The 20732-nt window shown below is 39.3% G+C and overlaps 1 protein-coding gene across 5 annotated transcripts in view; it reads left to right on the top strand.

The window, feature by feature from the left end:
• The window catches only part of igf2bp2a (insulin-like growth factor 2 mRNA binding protein 2a), a 72642-nt gene that overhangs the window by 45587 nt on the left and 6323 nt on the right, over positions 1–20732 (top strand). For 3 of the 5 annotated variants that reach the window (XM_048193262.1, XM_048193259.1, XM_048193264.1), the window contains exons 5-14: positions 764–827; positions 1594–1881; positions 2283–2417; positions 2508–2630; positions 8140–8275; positions 9252–9386; positions 15046–15114; positions 17006–17125; positions 18086–18160; positions 18376–18507. In XM_048193262.1, the coding sequence (XP_048049219.1) occupies positions 764–827; positions 1594–1881; positions 2283–2417; positions 2508–2630; positions 8140–8275; positions 9252–9386; positions 15046–15114; positions 17006–17125; positions 18086–18160; positions 18376–18507 (1277 nt within the window). The remainder of the gene's footprint in view (positions 1–763; positions 828–1593; positions 1882–2282; positions 2418–2507; positions 2631–8139; positions 8276–9251; positions 9387–15045; positions 15115–17005; positions 17126–18085; positions 18161–18375; positions 18508–20732) is intronic. The other 2 variants (XM_048193263.1, XM_048193261.1) reach the window with 1 other exon arrangement.

The raw sequence follows: 20732 nt of genomic DNA, 5'->3' as shown, positions 1-20732 counted from the left end.
GGCAGCGCTAGCTCTCGTTGTTCTTTCTCAGGGCCTATTGATGTGTCTTCATTGGTGACACTCATTGGTTCTGAGATTGATCGCTTGAGCCGCCTTATAGTGAGGCTTTGTGGTTGTCTTCATGTGTGAAGCTCTGGATTTCTGCCCAGCCATCCCACTTAACTTCCTCCAGACAGACTGTCTAGTCCTCTAGATACACAACTCCATCTAATCAATAAAAAGGCAGGCTTTACTCTTAAAAATACCGTACACATACACAGTGTTCTGCAGTGGTTTCTGTCTGTAATTATTGAAATGGCCTTACAGGAATTCTTGTAATGTGGCACAGCTTTCATTTAGTCCCATTCCACAGTCTTCAGAAAGTATAATACAGTTTGACCTTTTAACAGGTCATGAGCTGTACGCAGGTGCTAAAGTTAGCAGTTGGACGTGTGTAGCAGCATAAGCTTTTGAAGTGGAGGGTCTTGCCCTCATTGTGTCTGTATTAGATGATACACAGAGCTTTGATCCATGGACGTCAGGGTTCCTTTGTGCTTCTCCTGTGAATTACACATGTGGCCATGGCACAGTAATCCTCATTTTATATGCAGAAACACACAAGTTGTGCTTCATAGCACTAGTGTAAAACTGCGGTTGTTTGTCTTTATGCATCTAATACAAAAGCTTGCAGTCTCACATGCTTATGAATATGACCAAGCTCTGTTTCTAAATATTGATTTCTCTTTCCCTCTCACCTGATTTCATTTGCTCTTTCTTTTTGCAGTTAACACTGATACAGAAACAGCAGTGGTGAATGTGACGTACTCAACAAAAGAGGAGGCTAAAATGTAAGAATTTAACAATAAAAGTTTTCTCTAAAGTTTTTATTTATTTTTTTATTTTTTATTCTTCATATGGATGGATGGTATGTCTAAAATCATATGTAACAGTATAAATGTATCATGGTAATGGTATGTCAAAAAACTTTTTGTTGTAGTAATATTTGCTCATTTTGTTTAATAATATTTTTTTAAATATCTAATATATAATTTTAGAAATTTCATTAAATGTATATATTGCTAAGCTTGATGGTGATCGTAATTTAATTTACGTATTTAAGTACTTGCATAAAAAACTGACATACACCACTACTGTGATATAAAATTACTATTTAATAAAATGAAATATTTTGTCACATTAATGGTATATATAAATTTTTTCCTAAAAATTTTGATCCAAAAATGTTTTATATATTACATAATCAATTAGTAATGTCTGTTTATTTTAATTTTGTGACATTTCTACTTAAATTAAAGAGACTTTAGTTTTCTTTTTGTGTAAAATGCACAAAAAGTCTGACATTAGTGCAAAAATTGCTGCACATTATGTAACAGATGAGTTTGCATATCATATGTTATTATGCATATCAGTTGTTATTAATGCATTGAAGTTGTCTGCATTGGACATCTTCTGCAGAACCTCCACCGGTTGGCACAAATGTCACTGGGTATATACCATTATACTGCCAGCCCTGATTTTTCATTTAAAAAAATAACATTATAAAACTCTCCTCCATTGTATTCGACTGATAATTTTCTCCATCTGTGTCTTCAGAGCTGTAGAGAAGTTAACAGGACAGACGTTTGAGGATTACTCCTTTAAAGTGTCTTATATTTTGGATATGGATGCTGCTCCACCCCTGCCTGCGACCCGAAATCGCCGGGGTGGAAGGACTTCGCGGGAACAGGACTCCCAGCCTGGGACCTCTGGAGGCTCCCTGGGGCTCAGACAGAAACAGCCAGACTTCCCCCTGCGCATGCTGGTGCCCACGCAGTTTGTGGGAGCCATCATTGGCAAAGAGGGTCTCACAATCAAAAACATAACCAAACAGACACAGTCTAAGTGAGTGTGATGTACTGATGTGGTTAATACGATTCTGAAGATTTAATTTGGTGCACCTCAATTAATATAAATACAATTATTATTTTAATAATTATTTATAATTGATTAATTGCAAATGTGATATGCACTACCATTCAAAAGTTTGGGTTCAGTACAATTTTTTTTTTTTATATATATATATTTTTTAACTTAAAAAACTTAATAAAGTGCAATAATGCTATTATCAATTATTTAATTTTTTTATAGTTATATTTAATGGGTCACACTATGTGCAGTGTGAGAACCAACCTGAATCTCCCGGTGCACCCCTGATTATAAACGCCTGCTTGATGACAGTGACAACTCTTCATGAAGCTTTGTTTGATCTCTGCTGAATGGTCATGTTCCCATCCTGCTGATAGGGTGGACATCCATCGTAAGGAAAACGCGGGAGCAGCAGAGAAGCCCATCACCATCCACTCCACTCCTGAGGGCTGCTCCGCCGCATGCCGTATGATCATGGACATCATGCAGAAAGAGGCCGATGACACGAAGGTGTAAGTCTGAATCTTCTGAAGTCTGTTTATTTTCACAGAGCTCTTCAAATACATCTCTGTAATTGCCAACTTGTGATCTTGCTTCTGTAGAACTGAAGATATTCCTATGAAGATCCTGGCCCACAACAGTCTGGTCGGAAGACTGATTGGGAAGGAGGGCAGGAACCTGAAGAAGATTGAAGAAGAGACAGAGACCAAGATAACCATCTCCTCGTGAGTGTCTGTTACGTTTGATGGCTTTCAGCAGGTGAAAACAAAGGAAGCTCATAATTATTTCGCTATTATGGCTGTTATTTTAAAGTCTATTATGTTTTGTATTTTTTAAATGAAAACATCAGTCACTCTACATCTCTTGTTTTGATAGGTAATACTGTGTTCCCTTTTGATATGGTTCATTCGCATTCCGTCTGCTTTTCAGCTGACGCTTATGGGGAAAACTCCTGTTTTCTCTGAATTCTGAAGCCTGATTGTTCACGTCTGTGCAGTTGCACAGACAAATGGCATTTCAGCCCGCCAGAATGGGCGGGGTTGACTGCCTGTAAAGTCACTCAGAAACGCCTGTATTTGAGACCTTCAGTGCAAAGATCATCTCGCTGCTCCGAAGAAGACTGAAGCCTTGACTCTCTTCTCGCCATTGAATGAGCCCTCGCAGCAGAAAGAAGATTCAAAGAGCATTTCCTTCAATGTTGTTGCAAATGTTGCGCCACAAGTGCGGCTCATGCAGGGCTTCCCTGCCCGCTCTAGATGAGCACACTGAGAGCTTCACGTAGCTGAACCTCGCAACGCTGCGTGCCCAAATTGTGTTCTTCAGCAACCCGCCTGCTTCCTCATCTCCTTCCCCTGTTGAGCCAAGGCGGCAGGCTGAGCAGCAAGGCGGACACAAGCTCACATCGGCCCAATGCCCGCATGCCTCAATCTCCCCTCAGCTTAACCTGCGAAGATCATCTCCCCTCGTCTGGCACGAGTGGTATGGTCTCATTTGGTGGATCTGACAATGAGTTTAACTCTGTGTCTCTGGCCACCTCAGAATGCGAAGAGTGGGCGAACTCTGTCGATGACTCCACCCTGGCTACTTTTAGTCCAGTCGAGACAGGAGCTGTGTGCCCACAGATCCCTGCTCCTCAGCCATCTGGAGAACTTTGGTTTCAGGGTCAATTTTAGCAAGAGCTCACTGCTCCCCAGCCAACGCATCTTGATCCTGTGGGCGGTTTTCAACTCAGCTCTAATGCAGGCTTGGCTCTCTCAAGAGTGCGCCTTGAAAATCAGGAGTATGGCAGCCTCATTCAGGGTAGGTCCCTTCTACCCTTCAAGAGGTTTCAAAAGCTACTGGGCCTCATTTCAGCAGCCTCCTCAGTAGTTCCGCTGGGCCTGCTCCACATGTTACTACTCCAACTCTGGTTAAAAGTCTGTGTCCCGCCAAATGCATGGTGCATGGGCTGACTCACTCTCAGGGTGACCTACGGCTTGGTCAAGGCCTTGGCCCCTTGGACATCTCCTCATTTCTACCTGAAAGGGACAATGCTGGGCTGTCTCCAGGAGGAAAGTGATCATGACAGACCCCTCCAAGACATGCTGGGGTGCCTTGTGCGGCAACAGAATAGCCTTCGTCTCATGGGCGACTCCCACGATGAAATGTCATCAACTGTATGGAAATGATGGTGGTAATTTTGGCCTTCAAAATGTTCAAGATGGAACTCGGAGCCCATCACGTCCTAGTCTGCTCAGACAACAGGACAGTGGTTGCCTTTATAAACCACCAAGGAGGTACCAGGTCTCACCCTCTACATAGACTGGTGAACCAGCTTCTTTTATGGACACGAACAAACCTCCATTCAGTGAGGGCGGTTCATGTGCCAGGCTTCTCGAACATAGGAGCAGACATGCTGTAACGCAGCATTCCTCCCCCGGGGAAATGGAGGCTTCACCCCAAGGCAGTCAATGTGATATGGTGTGCCTTCGGGCAGATTTCTTTGGATTTCTTTGCAACGAAAGAGAATTCCCACTGCCAGACATTCTTCTCGAAGGTGATTGATGCGCTGGCCCAGAGATGGCTTCATCTGCGCCTCTATGCGTTCCCTCCGGTAGCCCTGCTCCTGCAGCTCATCAGTCAGGGAGAAGTATTAATTTCTTCTGGTGACACCATGCTGGCAGAAACAGCCTTGTTTTCCAGAACTAATCCAGCTGCCGTCAGCACCCCCATGCCCAATACAGCTGAGAGAAGACCTTCTCTCTCAGGAGCAGGGGACAATTTGGCACCCCCAACCAGAGTTGTGGGACCTGCATGTTTGCATGACCTGCATCAGACTTCCCCCATGGGATCATGAGAGCGATGTCAGAGGCAATGCAAGATCGTAACAATTTTATGCAAGAGCTGTTGGATGGTGGGCACGCCCCCTCCATATTGCAATGTGTATATGGCAGCCATCATGGCCAGCCATGTCCTGGTGTCTGGCCAATCGACTGGGAAACATGAACTGGTTGCTAGGTTTCCAGGAAAACATATCCTCCCTGCCTTTATTCTGTCACGTCTTTGAACCTCTCCACAGTTCTTAGGGCACTCCAAAGCCCTCCCTTTGAGCCGCTTGACATGACCAACTTTTGGCCCCTCTCACTTAAGACTGCCCTCTTGCTGGCTCTAGCGTCAGTCAAGCGAGTTGGTGATCTACAGGGTCCATCTGTGGAACCTTCCTGCCTTGAATTAGGCCGAAGAAAGGCTATGTGCCAAAAGTGCTCTCCACCCGATTCAGAATGCAGGTGATAGCACTGTTACCTCTGCCACTCGCAGAAAACGAGCAGGCACCCCATTCACTCAATCCTGTAAGGGCCTTGAGAGTGCATATTGAGTGTTTTGGACAGTTTTGGCAATCAGAGCAGCTGTTTGTTTGCTTCAGAGGTTGCAGCAAAGAGCTTCCGGTCTCAAAGAATAGACTATCCAGATGGATTGTGGATGCAATAGTGCTGGCTTATAAGTCTGTGGACTTGTCATGCTCCCTGGGAGTCACGGCCCACTCCACTAGAGATATGGCCTCCTCTTAGGCGTGGTCCAGCGGAATCTCGTCACAGTTATCTGTGTGGTGGCCGGGTGGTCCTTGCCGTCCACTTTTATCAGATTTTATAACCTGGACATCCATGCTCTTCAATCACGGGTGTTGTAAGTTTGAGACGCTTATGGATTGTGAGGCAGGCTCCGACTGTGTCCAAGCCTCTCCTTATAGAACTGGTCTTGGGGCCCTCAATTGCCCTAAGATCAACTTAGATTCTGTGCTTGTAGCACTGCACTATTGGATTAGTTCCCCATAAAGCCGAGTTCAGACTGCACGATTTTCAAAGTAGTCGGTCACTGTTCTTTTCACACTGCATGACTATCTTGGCCAGCATTCAGTCGCTGCTGTGTTCACACTGCACAATGGATCGGCGACAGAAGGTTTCACACTGCATGACTTTACAATAGGAAGAATCGCCGACAACTCTGTCTGGCACGCAAACTACGTTTCACAACCAAACACACGCGAGATGTGACAAGGAAACAACGCGATATCACGCATGTAAGACCGGAGTTCTCACGTGAGACTGGGATTATTATTAAAAATGGTAGAAGCTTGCAATACGAATTGCCTGTGCGCTGATTTGCAGCGAAAACAAGAAAAAGAAAAGAAAAATATGGAGGAGGAAATGGTTGGGGAGATGCGAGGAACAAGGATTGTGTGTTCTGCAACGAGAGTGGTCTATAACTCCTCCCCGAACTCCCCGCTGCTCTGTATCTCGCTCTCTCATTGGCTGTCGGTCATCGCTGATGTAGTTTTCAGTCAGAACACTTTTCACACAGCAGGATTTTGAATCGCCGACAGGTCCAGATATTTAGCATGCCAGATATTTCACGGGCGTCGGCGATTCTCTCAGATCACGTCTTTGCTCATTCACACTGCCTGATTGTCATTCGCGTGAACGAGCACGATTTGCCTGTGATTTTGGGCATTTGTCTGCGATTTCTCAAAACCTGTCAGCGAGCCAAAATCGGGGCTAAAATCGTGCAGTCTGAACTCGGCTTAAGCGTCAGCTAAAAAGCAGATGCAATGCGAATGAACCATGTCGAAAAAAAACGTTATGGTTACTCACGTGACCCTGGTTCCCTGAGATAACGGGAATGAGGATTGCATAACTTGCCGTGCTACTACGCTGCCCAGCGAGTCATGCTACCCGCTTCTCAGCCGAAAGATCTGAAATAGCGGTGTTTCTGCGTGACTTTATAGGCAGTCAATCCTGCCCATTCTGGCGGGCTGAAACACCAATACGTCTGTGCAACTACATAGACGTGAACCAATCAGGCTTCAGAATTTGGAGAAAACAGGAGTTTTCCCCATAAACATTTGCCAAAAAGCAGATGCAATGCTTGTTCCCATTATCTCAGGGAACCAGGGTTACGTGAGTATCCATAACGTTTTGTAGTGAAGATATTGATCATAACATGACCTGAACATGTGATGTGACATTTTGTAATGGGCTGCTAAGTGCTAGGATCTGGTGCAGAGCATCAGGTGGTTTTATGTATTTCCCAGAAATAAAGTGTGTGCTGGTCACACAGATAGCATAGGAAGTGAGTCACCCAATTAAACCCTAACCAGCACTCCTGATGTCATTGCTTAGCTGTCTCTCTAAAAACAGCCTTATTTACCAATGCTCATCAATACCGATTCAGATAACTTGCATTCTTCTTTGATTCCACCTGAAAGGAATTTGGTCTGTGTAAAGAGCAGTAGAATTTGCCATGACATTCAGCAAAAGAACATCACAAAAAAATAATAATAATAATTTTTTAAATAATCAAAGTAGCAGGGCTAATGTTTTATTTTATCTTGTTTTATTTTTATGTTGCTATTGACATGATGTTGTTAATAATAATATTAATTAATTAATTAATTAATAATATCCCACCTAAATATTTCCCCTTTTTCAAATCAAGTAGTGGGGCTCTTTTGAATGCAATTTAAGTTGCTTCTGCACTGACTTTTTATTGTTACGAGTCCAAGCATGATAACGGTCTGATCGTTATGGAATAATAATAGTAATTAATTAATCTTCCCATATTAATTATTATTTAATAATAAATATGAATTACTATTAATAGTAAATAATATTATTAGTAAATAAGGGAATTAAAGTAAAATAATAATGGTAACACTTTACAAAAAGGTTTCATTCGTTAATGCATTAGTTAACATGAACTAACCATGAGCAATATTTTTATTTTATTTTATTTATCAACCTTGTTAATGTTAGTTAATAAAAATACAGTTGTTCATTGTTTGTTCATGTTAGTTCACAGTTCATTAACTAATGTTAATATATGATTTTAATTTTAAAAAATGTATTAGTAAATGTAGAAATTAAGATTAATAAATGCTTTAAAAGTATTTTTCATTGTTAGTTCATGTTAACTAATGTAGTTTACTAATGTTAACAAATGAAACCTCATTGTAAAATGTTAGCATAATAATAAGAATAATAGAAAAGATACTGACCCATTCAGATTAAAGTAATAATTTAAACAAATATTCTAATATTAGTCAATACCAATATGGTCATATCATATGCACAATATAATAATTAATCATTCAAACTGCCCTCAATTCACTACTCTGATCTGAAAGGAATAATATGTGTTTCTTAAATACGTCCCAGTAATTTTACTCTTCTTTTTCTCTTTCTTGGTCCATTCCCACAGGTTACAGGATTTAACTATTTATAACCCAGAGAGAACCATAATAGTGAAGGGGAGTATCGAGGCCTGTTGTAGGGCTGAAGTGGAGATCATGAGGAAGCTGAGGGAAGCCTATGAGAATGACATTGCTGCTATTAACGTAAGTGTTTGTGGTTTTGATGACAGGATTTTTTACACTTCCTTTTAATCCACCGTCTGTTTTTTTTCAATATATCAGAAACACTGATATATTCTACATAAAATGCTGTTTATAGTTTGCCATACATATTCAACCTTGAGTCTTAAAGACGACAAGGCTTTTAGATGGCTCGTCTGTTTGCTTGTGTTCAGTTATTGACTGTGTTTATAGGAAACAGCCTTGAGTCAGTCCATCCCCTGCCGTGCATAAGGAGAACGCATCCTGTCAACAGCCGTTCACACAGACATGCACGCACATGTACACCATTCTCCCTGTTTACACACATGACGTCACTGCCTGTGCCTGAGGGAGGTGAAGCCATATACTGAGTGCAAATACTGTAACAATAGCATCATCGTTCTAGTTTACACCGTCGCATGATACGAGGCCTCCTTTCATCTTCAGTGAGTCATTTATTTTGAGGCAGAAGCTTCTATCAACTACACAGATCAAATTTATGCAGTTTCATTTACAGTCACGCATTAGTCAGTCCTCAGTCAGACGAACGGTAAATTATTCATGCTGGGATCAAGTGTTTTTGCGACAGTTTCATGTGTAACTGTCTGTTAGTAGAACCTTTTAAACTTCTTTCCCTTTTAAACGAAAGAGGCACAGCAGATGAATCAGATAGAACATGACAAATCAAGCATATCTCTGTCAAGGATAAACAGCACAAAAACTTATCTACAAGTGCGTACCGCATAAAATGATGCACCGGGTTGATGGAGCCACCTAGCGTGACAGTAACGATATTACAAGATGTTATAACAAATATTCACATGGTTAAGACTGTTCATATAGCTCAGAAATGCATGGAAATCTGTGGATATCTTTTAATCTCAAATAAGAGTTCGTATCAAGAAAAACATGATAGCTTGAGTTCTGAGTGTTCTGAGTAATCATTTATAATTTATGATGTTATTTCTCTGTCTTGCAGCAACAAACCAACCTTATCCCCGGGTTAAGCTTGAGTGCACTGGGCATCTTTTCAACCGGTCTGTCAGTATTGCCACCAGCTGCTGGGCCCAGAGGCGTCCCACCCGTACCCCCAACTGGCTACAATCCTTTTCTTGTGAGTTCAAACCACAATATGTGGACTTCATTTTATAACTACAACATATTTGGATGTTTCAACCACAGGAATGCATTACATTTAGCTTGGCAAAATTCAAATTTTAACAACTGGCCTCAAAATGGATATAGAATGGGAATAACAGGAAGAATGGACTAATTGTAATACACAGGAATTCAGTGTAGTCACACAAGGAATTTCATTATTTCCAAAAAATAATTATATAAATAATTTGTACAAATTTTCTGTGACTTACTTTTTATTAGATTTTCAAAAGAACACAAACAAACAAACAAAAAAATAAATAAAATAAGAGTAAATAAAAATCAATCAAAACTGAATAAAACAGAGATAAGAAACAAATTCTGTCAGCACTGCTTACATAGAAGATGAATACTTTAGATGACGTAGTTATACCCTAGATATGGATACTTCACAGTTCTAAGGAGATACATCTACATCTAATAATTTGTACTAATTTTGTATATTTTTACCTGAAAAATATATATTTTTTTCAAGTAATAATTAGACATATTTTTCACGGAAATAAATTGTATTAAGTTACATATTGTCAAAATGCATCAAACATCAAAACAGATTTAAAATCAATACAAATTTCCATAGGTTGCACTTTAAAACATTTGTTATAAATATCATGAATTTCTGGAAATACCCATATGTTGCATATGATAATTGGGGAATTCATGCTAAATAAATTACATTTTTAAAAACTATACTTACACAAAGAATGAATTTTATTCTATCTACTACATCCTGGCTTCTACCTCAGTTCAATTTCAGGAATTAAATTGGACTTTAAAGAGAATTCTAAGTTCAAATCTAAATGGTGCACATCTTGACATTTAGCCTCCTGATGACATTGTACACATCGTCTCTTTCTCAGTGAGTACCCCCCTTAGAATGCAGCACACCTACGCACTGTTGAGTTGTATAATCCTTCCGGTCGGTTAGCGTGCTGCAGGATTCCCCTTCATATTTAGTGTTGAGTCAGACAAGACAGCTTATGGCTCACGGATGAACTAATGAAGGTAGAATGAGTGTGTGGGTGTGTGAGATGGCACTCATTACTGAATGAGTGTTCGCTGATTTTTATCATCCTCAGTAGTACTGTAAAACTCGAGTAGTCATTTATTATAAATTGTTACAACAGGTTTTTATTGATGCTATTCTTTGCTTCTGGTAAATCAAGCTCTCTACATAATATTACAAACCTTGGCATTTACAGTCAGTAACAAATCTTGCTTGCAAACTGTTGTTGAAAATCAAAGAGCTACCAGAATGCTTTTGTCCTGACCAGCCAGCTAGTAAATGGTTACGCTAGTAACCGACCAGCTGGTCAGCCAGCTTCTCTATCAAACCTCACAAATGAACCACATGGAAATACCCTTTGAAAACTTAGTTACACTGTGAGTCAGGATTATTATAACTAAAACTAAAACTAAAACCATAAAAAAAAAATTACTTAAAATAAACATTAACTGAAATAAAATAAAATATTTTTAAAAACTTGAACCTATTTTATTTCCCATTTTTATTTAGTTTAACTTGTACTAAAAAAACTAAAACTAAAACAAAGTAAAAATTAAAAACTATATAGACACTTAAAGGTCCCGTTCTTCGTGATCCCATGTTTCAAACTTTAGTTAGTGTGTAATGTTGTTGTTAGAGTATAAATAAAATCTGTAAAATTTTAAAGCTCAAAGTTCAATGCCAAGCGAGATATTTTATTTAACAGAAGTCGCCTACATCGAACGGCCAGTTTGGACTACATCCCTCTACTTCCTTCTTTAATGACGTCACTAAAACAGTTTTTTGACTAACCTCCGCCCACAGGAATACACAAGAGTTGCGTTTGTAGAGTGTGTTTGTCGCCACGTCGTCGAAACGCTGTTATTTTCATCCCGCAGTCCAATCACCGGGTCTGATTCCGGCTCAAATTGATAGGGTAAAATTAAAGACATGTTTACAATAACACTGAGCGCGTGCATCTCCACGTTATGGTAAGAGGCGTGACCTTTCCGGGCAAGGAGCGCTAAGCTGCTGTCGAATCACAACACAGGAACCGCTGGCACAATCAGAACTCGTTACGTATTTCTGAAGGAGGGACTTCATAGAACAAGGAAGTCATCAGCCCGTTTTTATGACAGTGGAAACAGCGGTATACAGATAAGTAAATTATGTGAAAAATACTGTGTTTTTTTACACGCGAAACATGAACACATGTTATATTGCACACTATAAACACAATCAAAGCTTCAAAAAACCACGAAAAACGGGACCTTTAAAAAAATATGAAAATATTGGAAAATATATTAAAATATAAAAACTATACTATATATACTATATACTTTAAATAATTAAATAAAAAATTATACTAAAATAGCACTGCTATGAGTTACCAAAAAAAGGCTAAATACAGTGGGCTCCTCAAATATTGGTAAATATGAGCAAAACTGTGAACATTTTTTTTTTGTGCAATTTCTCCTCTTAGTCTTTAATTCAAAATATTCACAAAAATCTAACCTTTAATTAAAGTCAAATAGTTGAAAGAAAAAAAAAATCTTCTGGGAAAAAAAGAAGATCTGAGACCATTCCTCCATACAGGATCTCTCCAGATCCTTCAGATTCAGAGGTCCAAGCTTGTGAATTCTTTTCTTCAGCTCATCCCACAGGTTTTTTTTATTATTATTTATCAGGTTTGGCTCAGTGAACTGTTCTGTTGTTTATTTTGAGATCATTGTCATGCTAGAAGATCCAACCACGGCCCAGTTTAAGCTTCCTGACAGGGTCAGTCAGGTGTTTATGATACCGTGTCTCCTAACAAGTTGTCCAGGGTTTTTGGAAGAAAATTAGCCCCACAGCATTAAAGATACACCACCATACTTCACAGTGCTTTTCCGCATGGCTATGTTTCTGTCCTATGCCAAACCAGGTGTTTTTCCAAAAAGCTTTATTTTGGTCTCTTCTGACCATAAAACCCAGTTCCACTGAAAGTTCCAGTAATGCCTGGCAAACTGTAGGTGCATGAGATGCTGTTTGATGTCTTTTGAAAGGCTTTTTTTGTTGCAACCTTCCCAAACAACTCATGTTTATATAGGTGAGGTATGATCATAGTTTTGGAGACTTTCTAACCACATCTGCAATTCTCCAACTCTAATCTTTGCAATTTGTTTGACGACTCAAACCACCCTCCTCAGTGTGTGTGGGGCCAATATAGACACACATCCTCTTACAGGTAGATTGTTTGCATCACCAGTTGATTTAAAGTCCCGTGAAACGAAAGTTGCAACCAACATTTCTCTAGTGTTGTGACTTATTTCCAAGTGAAACAGAATATTGAATAGAGGGCAGTGTTTTACTTTAGCGCTCCTCCTCTCCATCTCTCGCTCATAGCAGGACTAACGGTTTGAGGGGAGTGGTTTACGCGTTTTCAACCCAAGCCGTCAAACTGACGTCATCAGAGAAGGAACGCCATTCCAGACCGGAACTAACTTTTAAGATTTTGATTAAAGATTACCATGACAAACTATTTTTTTTTCTGTGTACTAACTTGCACGGATTAATTGTTCACCACAAAACTAATAATATGTGCTAACAAAGTAAATAGTGTCAATGTTGATTTCATGATGACTTTAAACTTCTTAATTATTGCTCAGATAGCAGAAATGAGTATTCCAACAATTAAACTATCATCTTATAGCCATTTCCTGATTAGTGCAGCTCAGCAACCTTTTGTCACACATCATTATTGTATTCTCAGGTCTTTCCCATAGTGATGGATGACTATAGAAATTTGGCCGGTGTGTCACTAACATTTAGAGCCAAGTGAAACAGGAAGTCATGACTTCTGATCACTAAGGTGAACTTAAAAAAATACCATATGTATGGGAATATACTTCAGTGAGATTTTTACTCATTAGTAGGGGTGGCAATAATTGTGGAATATATACATTTCAGAAAAAAAATGTTGTGAATATTTTGAATGAAAGACCAAGAGGAGAAATTGTTTTGCTCATGTTTACCAAGGGAGCCAATATTTGTTGAACCCACTGTAGGTTGCAGGTATTAAATGGGCCAATGTCTTTTTTAAAGCTATAACTTATAAATGTATAATTTTAAAGTAGGGCTGGCGAAAAAATCATGATTAATCACTCCTATCCTAACATTAATATATTTTCACATTGAATCTCCAAATTAATGTGAAAACAAAATAAATACAGTGTTTTAAATATTTGGTATTGATTTATTTTTTAAAGTAAAAAATATTCACACAAACTTCATTATGACAATTGTCACATTTTGCTTTGCATTTTATACAGTAGAGTGTGTTTGGTGTTGTTTCTGTCTCTGTCATTCAGTCACAGCTTTCTCTTTTTTTCAGTTCATTTGCATGACAATTCATGGTGGTCTAATCATGTTAAGGGGGGGGGGGGTCACACACAGTTTCTGCCAATCTCATGTTAATCTTGAGTATACATAGAGTAACATTGCATCCTTCATATCTCCAAAAAGTCTTTAGTTTTGTCATATTTATAAAAGATAGATATGCTAAACCGAGTCTTTTCGAAAAAAGCTGAGCTTCTGGAGGCATGCCTGCTGTCAGTGCTGTGGGCGGGGCTAAAGAGTCACAAGCGCGCACAGCTTCTGCTAGCTGTGACATCTTTATAAATAAAAAGGGAACAAAAACGTTTGTGTTGTTTACATTATATGCACTTGCTCGACAATTGCCAACAAAACACAGACATCTGATGCACCAAAATCCCGGGAACAAACATACATACGTGCACAATTCCGTTGCTGCCCCGGAAAAACAAACTTCATCCTCTGTTCCCTTAACGCTGGGTTCTTTGGGAAGCTGAAAAAGGTAATCTTTCCCTCACAACCAAAAACACACTCCTTCGGTGACAGGAGCTGCGTCTCATTTTGGAGACTTCATCCTTTGGAGGTCGCATTTGAAGGCTGAATACTTCATCAAGGATGTCATATTTAAGAAAAGTAACCGTAATAAAATTGACTGATATTCATTGTGAGGTGTAAAATACTGTAATTTCTTTCTTACATTGCAATCTAATGGTTATTTTTCATAAATGAGACTGCCTCGATGATGTATGCAGCCTTCAAAGGGTGGAGCCCCTGAACTGGGACACAGCCATTGTTGAAAAATCTCTCGGCTTCCGTAACCCGAATGAAACGCATTGATGGGCATGCTCTTGCTCTTGTTCTGGGTGATGTGTGTGTGTGCACGCTTATCAGGGAGAAGTGCCTATACAAGGAATTCCGCTCTTTATTACGTAATAAAGGGCCATACTAGAAAAAACTCTCCGAAACCTGTACCGAAACCGGAAGTAGTCATTTGGCACAGAAATACTCCGTCATACGTCCAACTCGTGTTTTGAAACTTTGGCCATGTTTAGCATGAGAATGCAACTCTTCAACAGTGTAAATAAGTCAAAATGCATGAAATAACATTGCACCCCCCCTTTAAGTTGAGAGCAAAAGAGTGAACTTAAGAAGACTGACTTTTGAACTTATAGAATATATTCTGTCTTCTCAATATTTATTTGTGTAATAAAGAAGAGCCAGTGAAATGTTCTTGAGATATAAACCATTTGTAAATTATCCATCTCATTCATTCCAGGGTCACTCATCACAGCTGGGTGGGCTGTATGGTGTGCCGCCTGCTAGTGCCGTCTCTCACCAGCACACAGTGAGTACTGGAACTGAAACTGTCTTGTAAACTGGACAGTTCTACTTCTAGATGATAATTGGTGGATGCAGTGTTCCAGCCACACACACACACACAAAAAAATAATTTTGAAAATATTTCCTATCCATTGACAGTGTGCTTGTAGACTCTTTAACTGACACAAGATTGAGTGACTACGGTATGAACCAACTGGACAATGGACACAGTTATCACTGTAACAGCAATGTCTCATGTCATTTCAATAAATAACTTAGTAGTTATTCACCAAATAACAGCCTCTTTCTCCATCTGACAGTACTGTGCACCACAAGCTAAAGGCCTGTACACACCGGGACGAATATCGCACGCGTTTATCGTCAGCGTTTTTCGAGACGTTTTTTGTGTTCACACCCAAGTGATTTTCACCGGCGATGCGCCGAGTGAAAGTGCAAATTCACTCCCTGACAGTATGTGGCGCTTGTGCTTAACGGTAGTGCAAATAAACATATGATATTAATAAAGTTAATTATTACATAATTACCATTGCATCTTGATGTTTGTAACAATTTTGTCATGCCTTATGGACTGAAGTGCCTTTGCTTAATTTATTTTATTTTACATTCATTTGTATTATTTGCTTTATTGAAATATGTTTCATTTCATTGTGTTTAACTATGTTTCTGCACATAAGTCTCCCAACGAGAGATTTTGTGAATTGTTTGTTGTAAATGTGTTCAAAAAAATAAATAAATAAATAAATAAATAAATAAATAAATAAAGTTAAAGAAGATTAAAAAAAATGCATATGTAAAATGGCATACATACATATATATATATATATATATATATATATATATATATATATATATATATATATATATATATATATATATATACATATATATAGTGCAAGTGAACGGTAGTGTAAATAAACATATTTATGAAACAGACATTCTCAACTATATTTCTTGAATGTAAAAGAAAAAAAAAAGGAAAAATACAGAAATAATACACATCTGTGGCAGAGCACCCATAGTGTGCGTCTCAATCAGCTCTCTACTTCACTAGTCAGGGCACTGATCAGGGAGTCGGCCACATTCATTTACATGGTATACTGATACACGACCTAGGAAGCTAGGGAGCTGTTTGAGATGCAGGGATAGTTTGTAGGGGTCTTCCTCATCTACTTACTTTCTCTTCGTCGTCTTTGTGTGCTCGGCAAGACCGTTTTGTGCTTGAGCGCCACCAAGTCGTGTTTTACTGTAACTTCAGCAGCTCCAGGCACGTGAACAAAAGCGCCAATCTCATTGGTCTGCCAGTTTTTAACGCGGCGCGTCAAACCAAAAAAACGAACCCGAGGCATTTTTTAAAAAATGACGCTTTTACGCCTCGCGTTTATCGCGTCGGTGTGCACACTCACATTGGCGCCCGTTGTTTAGTCACGAGGCGTTAAACGTCGGCGAAAATCGCGCGATATTCGTCCCGGTGTGAACAGGCCTTAAGGCTGTTAACTTATGAATGAAATATCTCTGAGACCTCTTCAATATATCACTGTCGCCCATGCTACAGTCTGAGCCTGAACAATGAGTCATCAGTTTCCTATGGTTCACACATGGGTGTCAGGCAGGTCAGGTCCTTTAGAAACAGATAAGAGGTTTGTGTCCTCAACATCACTTTTGTGATGAATGGAGAAACTGAACCTTTAGGGCTCAACCTCCAGCCTGCGCTGAAGTGAGCAGTATCTCAGTGGGATTGTGGGGGGTTCCCTATGGAGTAAACAGACACATGACATTTTTACAAACCACTTTTGTAAAATGATCACATGCCCGGATGGATTTTAGAGAATCCCTGATTTACAGCATCACACTGAATTAGAGGAATATTTTGCATGTTTCTTCTGCCTTCTCCACAGCAGGCTCCTGAACAGGAGGTGGTCTACCTCTTTATCCCAACTCAGGCTGTCGGTGCTATTATTGGCAAGAAGGGCCAACATATTAAACAACTGGCACGATTCGCAGGAGCCTCTATTAAGGTAGGAGTTCCTGCCTACTAAAATGCCTCTGCTGTCATGTCATATCTGTAAAATGAAGGTTCCTTGTATGTTTTTGTTACGTGAAGCACAATTATCCATCTAGTTTTCTGTGTCCCGTTGCTGAGATCCTTAATTTGAAACCATATGACGGTTAGATTTGGCTTAGTGCCTCAGTGTGGGTGAGGCAATCATCTATAAACTCCTCACTGTTGATTCAGCCAGCCCTGTAGGTTGCTGGGTAATCAGTAGGGTGAGACAGTTCAACCCATGGTTCAATATGTGTTTGTGCCTCAGTTCATTTCACGTCTAATGGCAAGTGAACTATTACACTACCGTTCTAAAGTTTGGGGCTGGTAAGATTTTTTTATATTTTTGAAAGAAGTCTTTTATGCTCACCAAGGCTGCATTTATTTGATCAAAAATACTTCATTACAGTAATTCTTATTATCGTTGAAACAATGTACACTTAGAGAGTGTCAGTGACCTTTAACAGTAACAACAGAACTGCTTATAGATGTTTTCTATTTCAATAAATGCTGACGTTTCACCAAGTGTGAATTGTTGTATGTAATTTTACAGTGTGGTGCATTTTACTGCAGTATATGCATTCTTGACCACAGAATCATAAACTGAACATGGAAAAATTTAAACTATTATACCTCTATTAATTGGGAACAGATCCCTCTGGTGGTTGTGTGAAATGACTTCAAGAGAATGAGCTGAATGAATGGTTCACACATCAGATGTAGCTATAGAAATACAAGGAATATTATTTAAAGCAAATTAAGTTCTGTCAACAGCGTTTGTGCATGTTGTTGGTTATCTCAGAAAATAGTGTTGATTCATATCTTGGCATGTAAATACAACAAAAAAAGTGTGTACATAAATACACTCATAGTGGAACTCCCCTCTGAGCTCATCGGTTGAAGGTTTGTTGTTCTTATTGTTGTTCATGTGCAGATTGCACCTGCAGAGAGTCCTGATGTCACTCAGAGGATGGTCATCATCACTGGCCCGCCAGAAGCTCAGTTTAAGGTAAAGGAATAAAATAAAAACTTAAAAGCCCAGTACAATTAGTTACATTCAGTCTAGGTGGAATGGAATGAGTGACAGAATGAATGAATGAATGAAAATGTGATTTTGGTCCCAAAGTATATGACAGTTGAAAAGAAATGTCTTTTGGTCTTTAGCCCTGTTTTACCCTGTAATGCCCCTGAAAAATGAACAGTGTCTTTGCTTCTGCATTTCAGGCCCAGGGCAGGATATTTGGGAAACTGAAAGAAGAGAATTTCTTTACTGCAAAAGAAGAAGTGAAGCTGGAGACACATATAAAAGTGCCGTCTTCAGCAGCTGGGCGGGTCATCGGGAAAGGCGGCAAAACGGTGAGAATACGGTGAAATATAGTATTAAGTAAGATCAAAATCATTCAGTGATGTGCTGTATATACAGTAGTATGACTCATATATAGTAGGACTCCTTCATGGTAGTGATTTCTGAGGTTTTTATGACAGGGTGAGCAAACACAGCTGATGTGGCATCAGGCCTCATTGTGGAATTTATTTAGGGTTAGTGACATCACTAACCCTAAAATGTACATAAACCCCGCCCCCGAGAACACGCAACATAGGGGCGAGGCCATGTTGAGCTGCTTTAGAGAAGAGGAAGAGTTGTTGTAGTGGAGTGTTGTTACCATGCCGTAATTTTACTCTGGACTGCTTCACAAACGAGGGTCGATTCAATGCTGGATTTACACAAAAGATTAACATGACGGCACATGCTAGTTGATGAGTTGTATCAACTCCACAGCAACTACATACATTTATCCACTAACCCTTAAAGGTGCCCTAGAATCAGAATTTGAATTTATCTTGGCATAGCTGAATAACAAGAGTTCAGTACATGGAAAAGACATACATTGAGTTTCAAACCCCATTGTTTCCTCCTCCTTATGTAAATCTCATTTGTTTAAAAGACTTCCGGAAAACACTCGGATCTCAACATAACACCGACTGTTACGCAACAGTCAGGATCATTAATATGTATGACCCCAGTATTTGCATAATGCCAGCCCATTCGACGCATTAGACAAGGAAAGGCAGTATTAACGGCTGGATCTGTGCACAGACAAGGTAAGCAAGCAAGAACAACAGCGAAAAATGGCAGATGGAGCAATAATAACTGACATGATCCATGATATCATGATATTTTTAGTGATATTTGTAAATTGTCTTTCTAAATGTTTCGTTAGCATGTTGCTAATATACTGTTACATGTAGTTAAAGTTACCATCGTTTCTTACTGTATTCACGGAGACAAGAGAGTCGTCGTTATTTTCATTTTTAAACACGTGCAGTCTGTATAATTCATAAACACAACTTCATTCTTTATAAATCTCTCCAACAGTGTGTAATGTTAGCTTTAGCCACAGAGCATAGCCTCAAACTCACACAGAATCAAACGTAACCATCTAAATAAATACTTTACTCACATAATTCGAAGCATGCATACAGCATGCATGACGAACATCTTGTAAAGATCCATTTGAGGGTTATATTAGCTGTGTGAACTTTGTTTATGCAATGTATATAGAGTCGAGAGCTCGTGGGGCAGAGGAAGCGCATCTCTTAAAGGGGCCGTGCTGAAAAAAATCAGTGCATAGTTAATGATGCCCCAAAATAGGCAGTTAAAAAAATTAATTAAAAAAAATCTATGGGGTATTTTGAGCTGAAACTTCACAGACACATTCAGGGGACACTTAGGACTTATATTACAAATTGTAAAAAAACAATCTAGGGCACCTTTAAGAAACATCCAGTTGCATTCTTAAAAGTTGCAACTTCTTCCTGAGTCTCTCCATCAGTGTCCGACTCCGGTTTGAACAATGTAAGGCTGAACACCGTTACTGACAATCCTCATTTTGGCTGCGTGAGATTCTCCACCTTTGTTGTTGTTTGATCAACCGAAGCGTGAGCTGTTAAAGCTCCGCCCTCTTCTTGAAAGCGGCCGGGAGAAGTAGCTTATTTGCATTTAAAGGGACACACACAAAACCGGTGTGTTTTTGCTCACACCCAAATAGAGGCAAAAAGCTGAAAGACACATTCTGGGGACACCAGAGACTTATATTACATGTTGTAAAAGGCGCATTATAGGTCCCCTTTAAAAAAAATACAACAGGGGAAATAAAGTGTTCAATAGGGTTTATTTATTTATTTCAGAGTCTGAAAGCCCTGTTTACCCTGAGCTTGAGTAATGTCACAGACCTAATATAGGATTCTGATTCTCAATAAAATGTTTACACCTTTTCAAACAACAAGTTGTTGTGTAGCACATACCATCACAGCTTTTTACTCATCACTAGTCAATATTCCTTTCATTATGCACCATTATAAATGACTGAGTCAAAATGGGTTTGCAATAGGAAACAGTGATTCTGAGAATCCATAAAACATTTAAAGTAGCTTTCTCAAAAACAATGAAATGTTCACTGTTAAAAATGGGAACATTGTTGATTAATCAAAGTTAATGTGGTGTGAATAGTACGTGACAGAGTTCATACACGCCACCAGTGCAAATTATGAAAATGTTATGTTATTGTTTTTGATAATCG

This window comes from Megalobrama amblycephala, linkage group LG6 (genome assembly GCF_018812025.1).
Source record: "Megalobrama amblycephala isolate DHTTF-2021 linkage group LG6, ASM1881202v1, whole genome shotgun sequence".
Taxonomy (NCBI): domain Eukaryota; kingdom Metazoa; phylum Chordata; class Actinopteri; order Cypriniformes; family Xenocyprididae; genus Megalobrama; species Megalobrama amblycephala.
The sequence above is the reverse complement of the archived record's forward strand: the minus strand, read 5'-3'. Positions and strand labels throughout refer to the sequence as shown.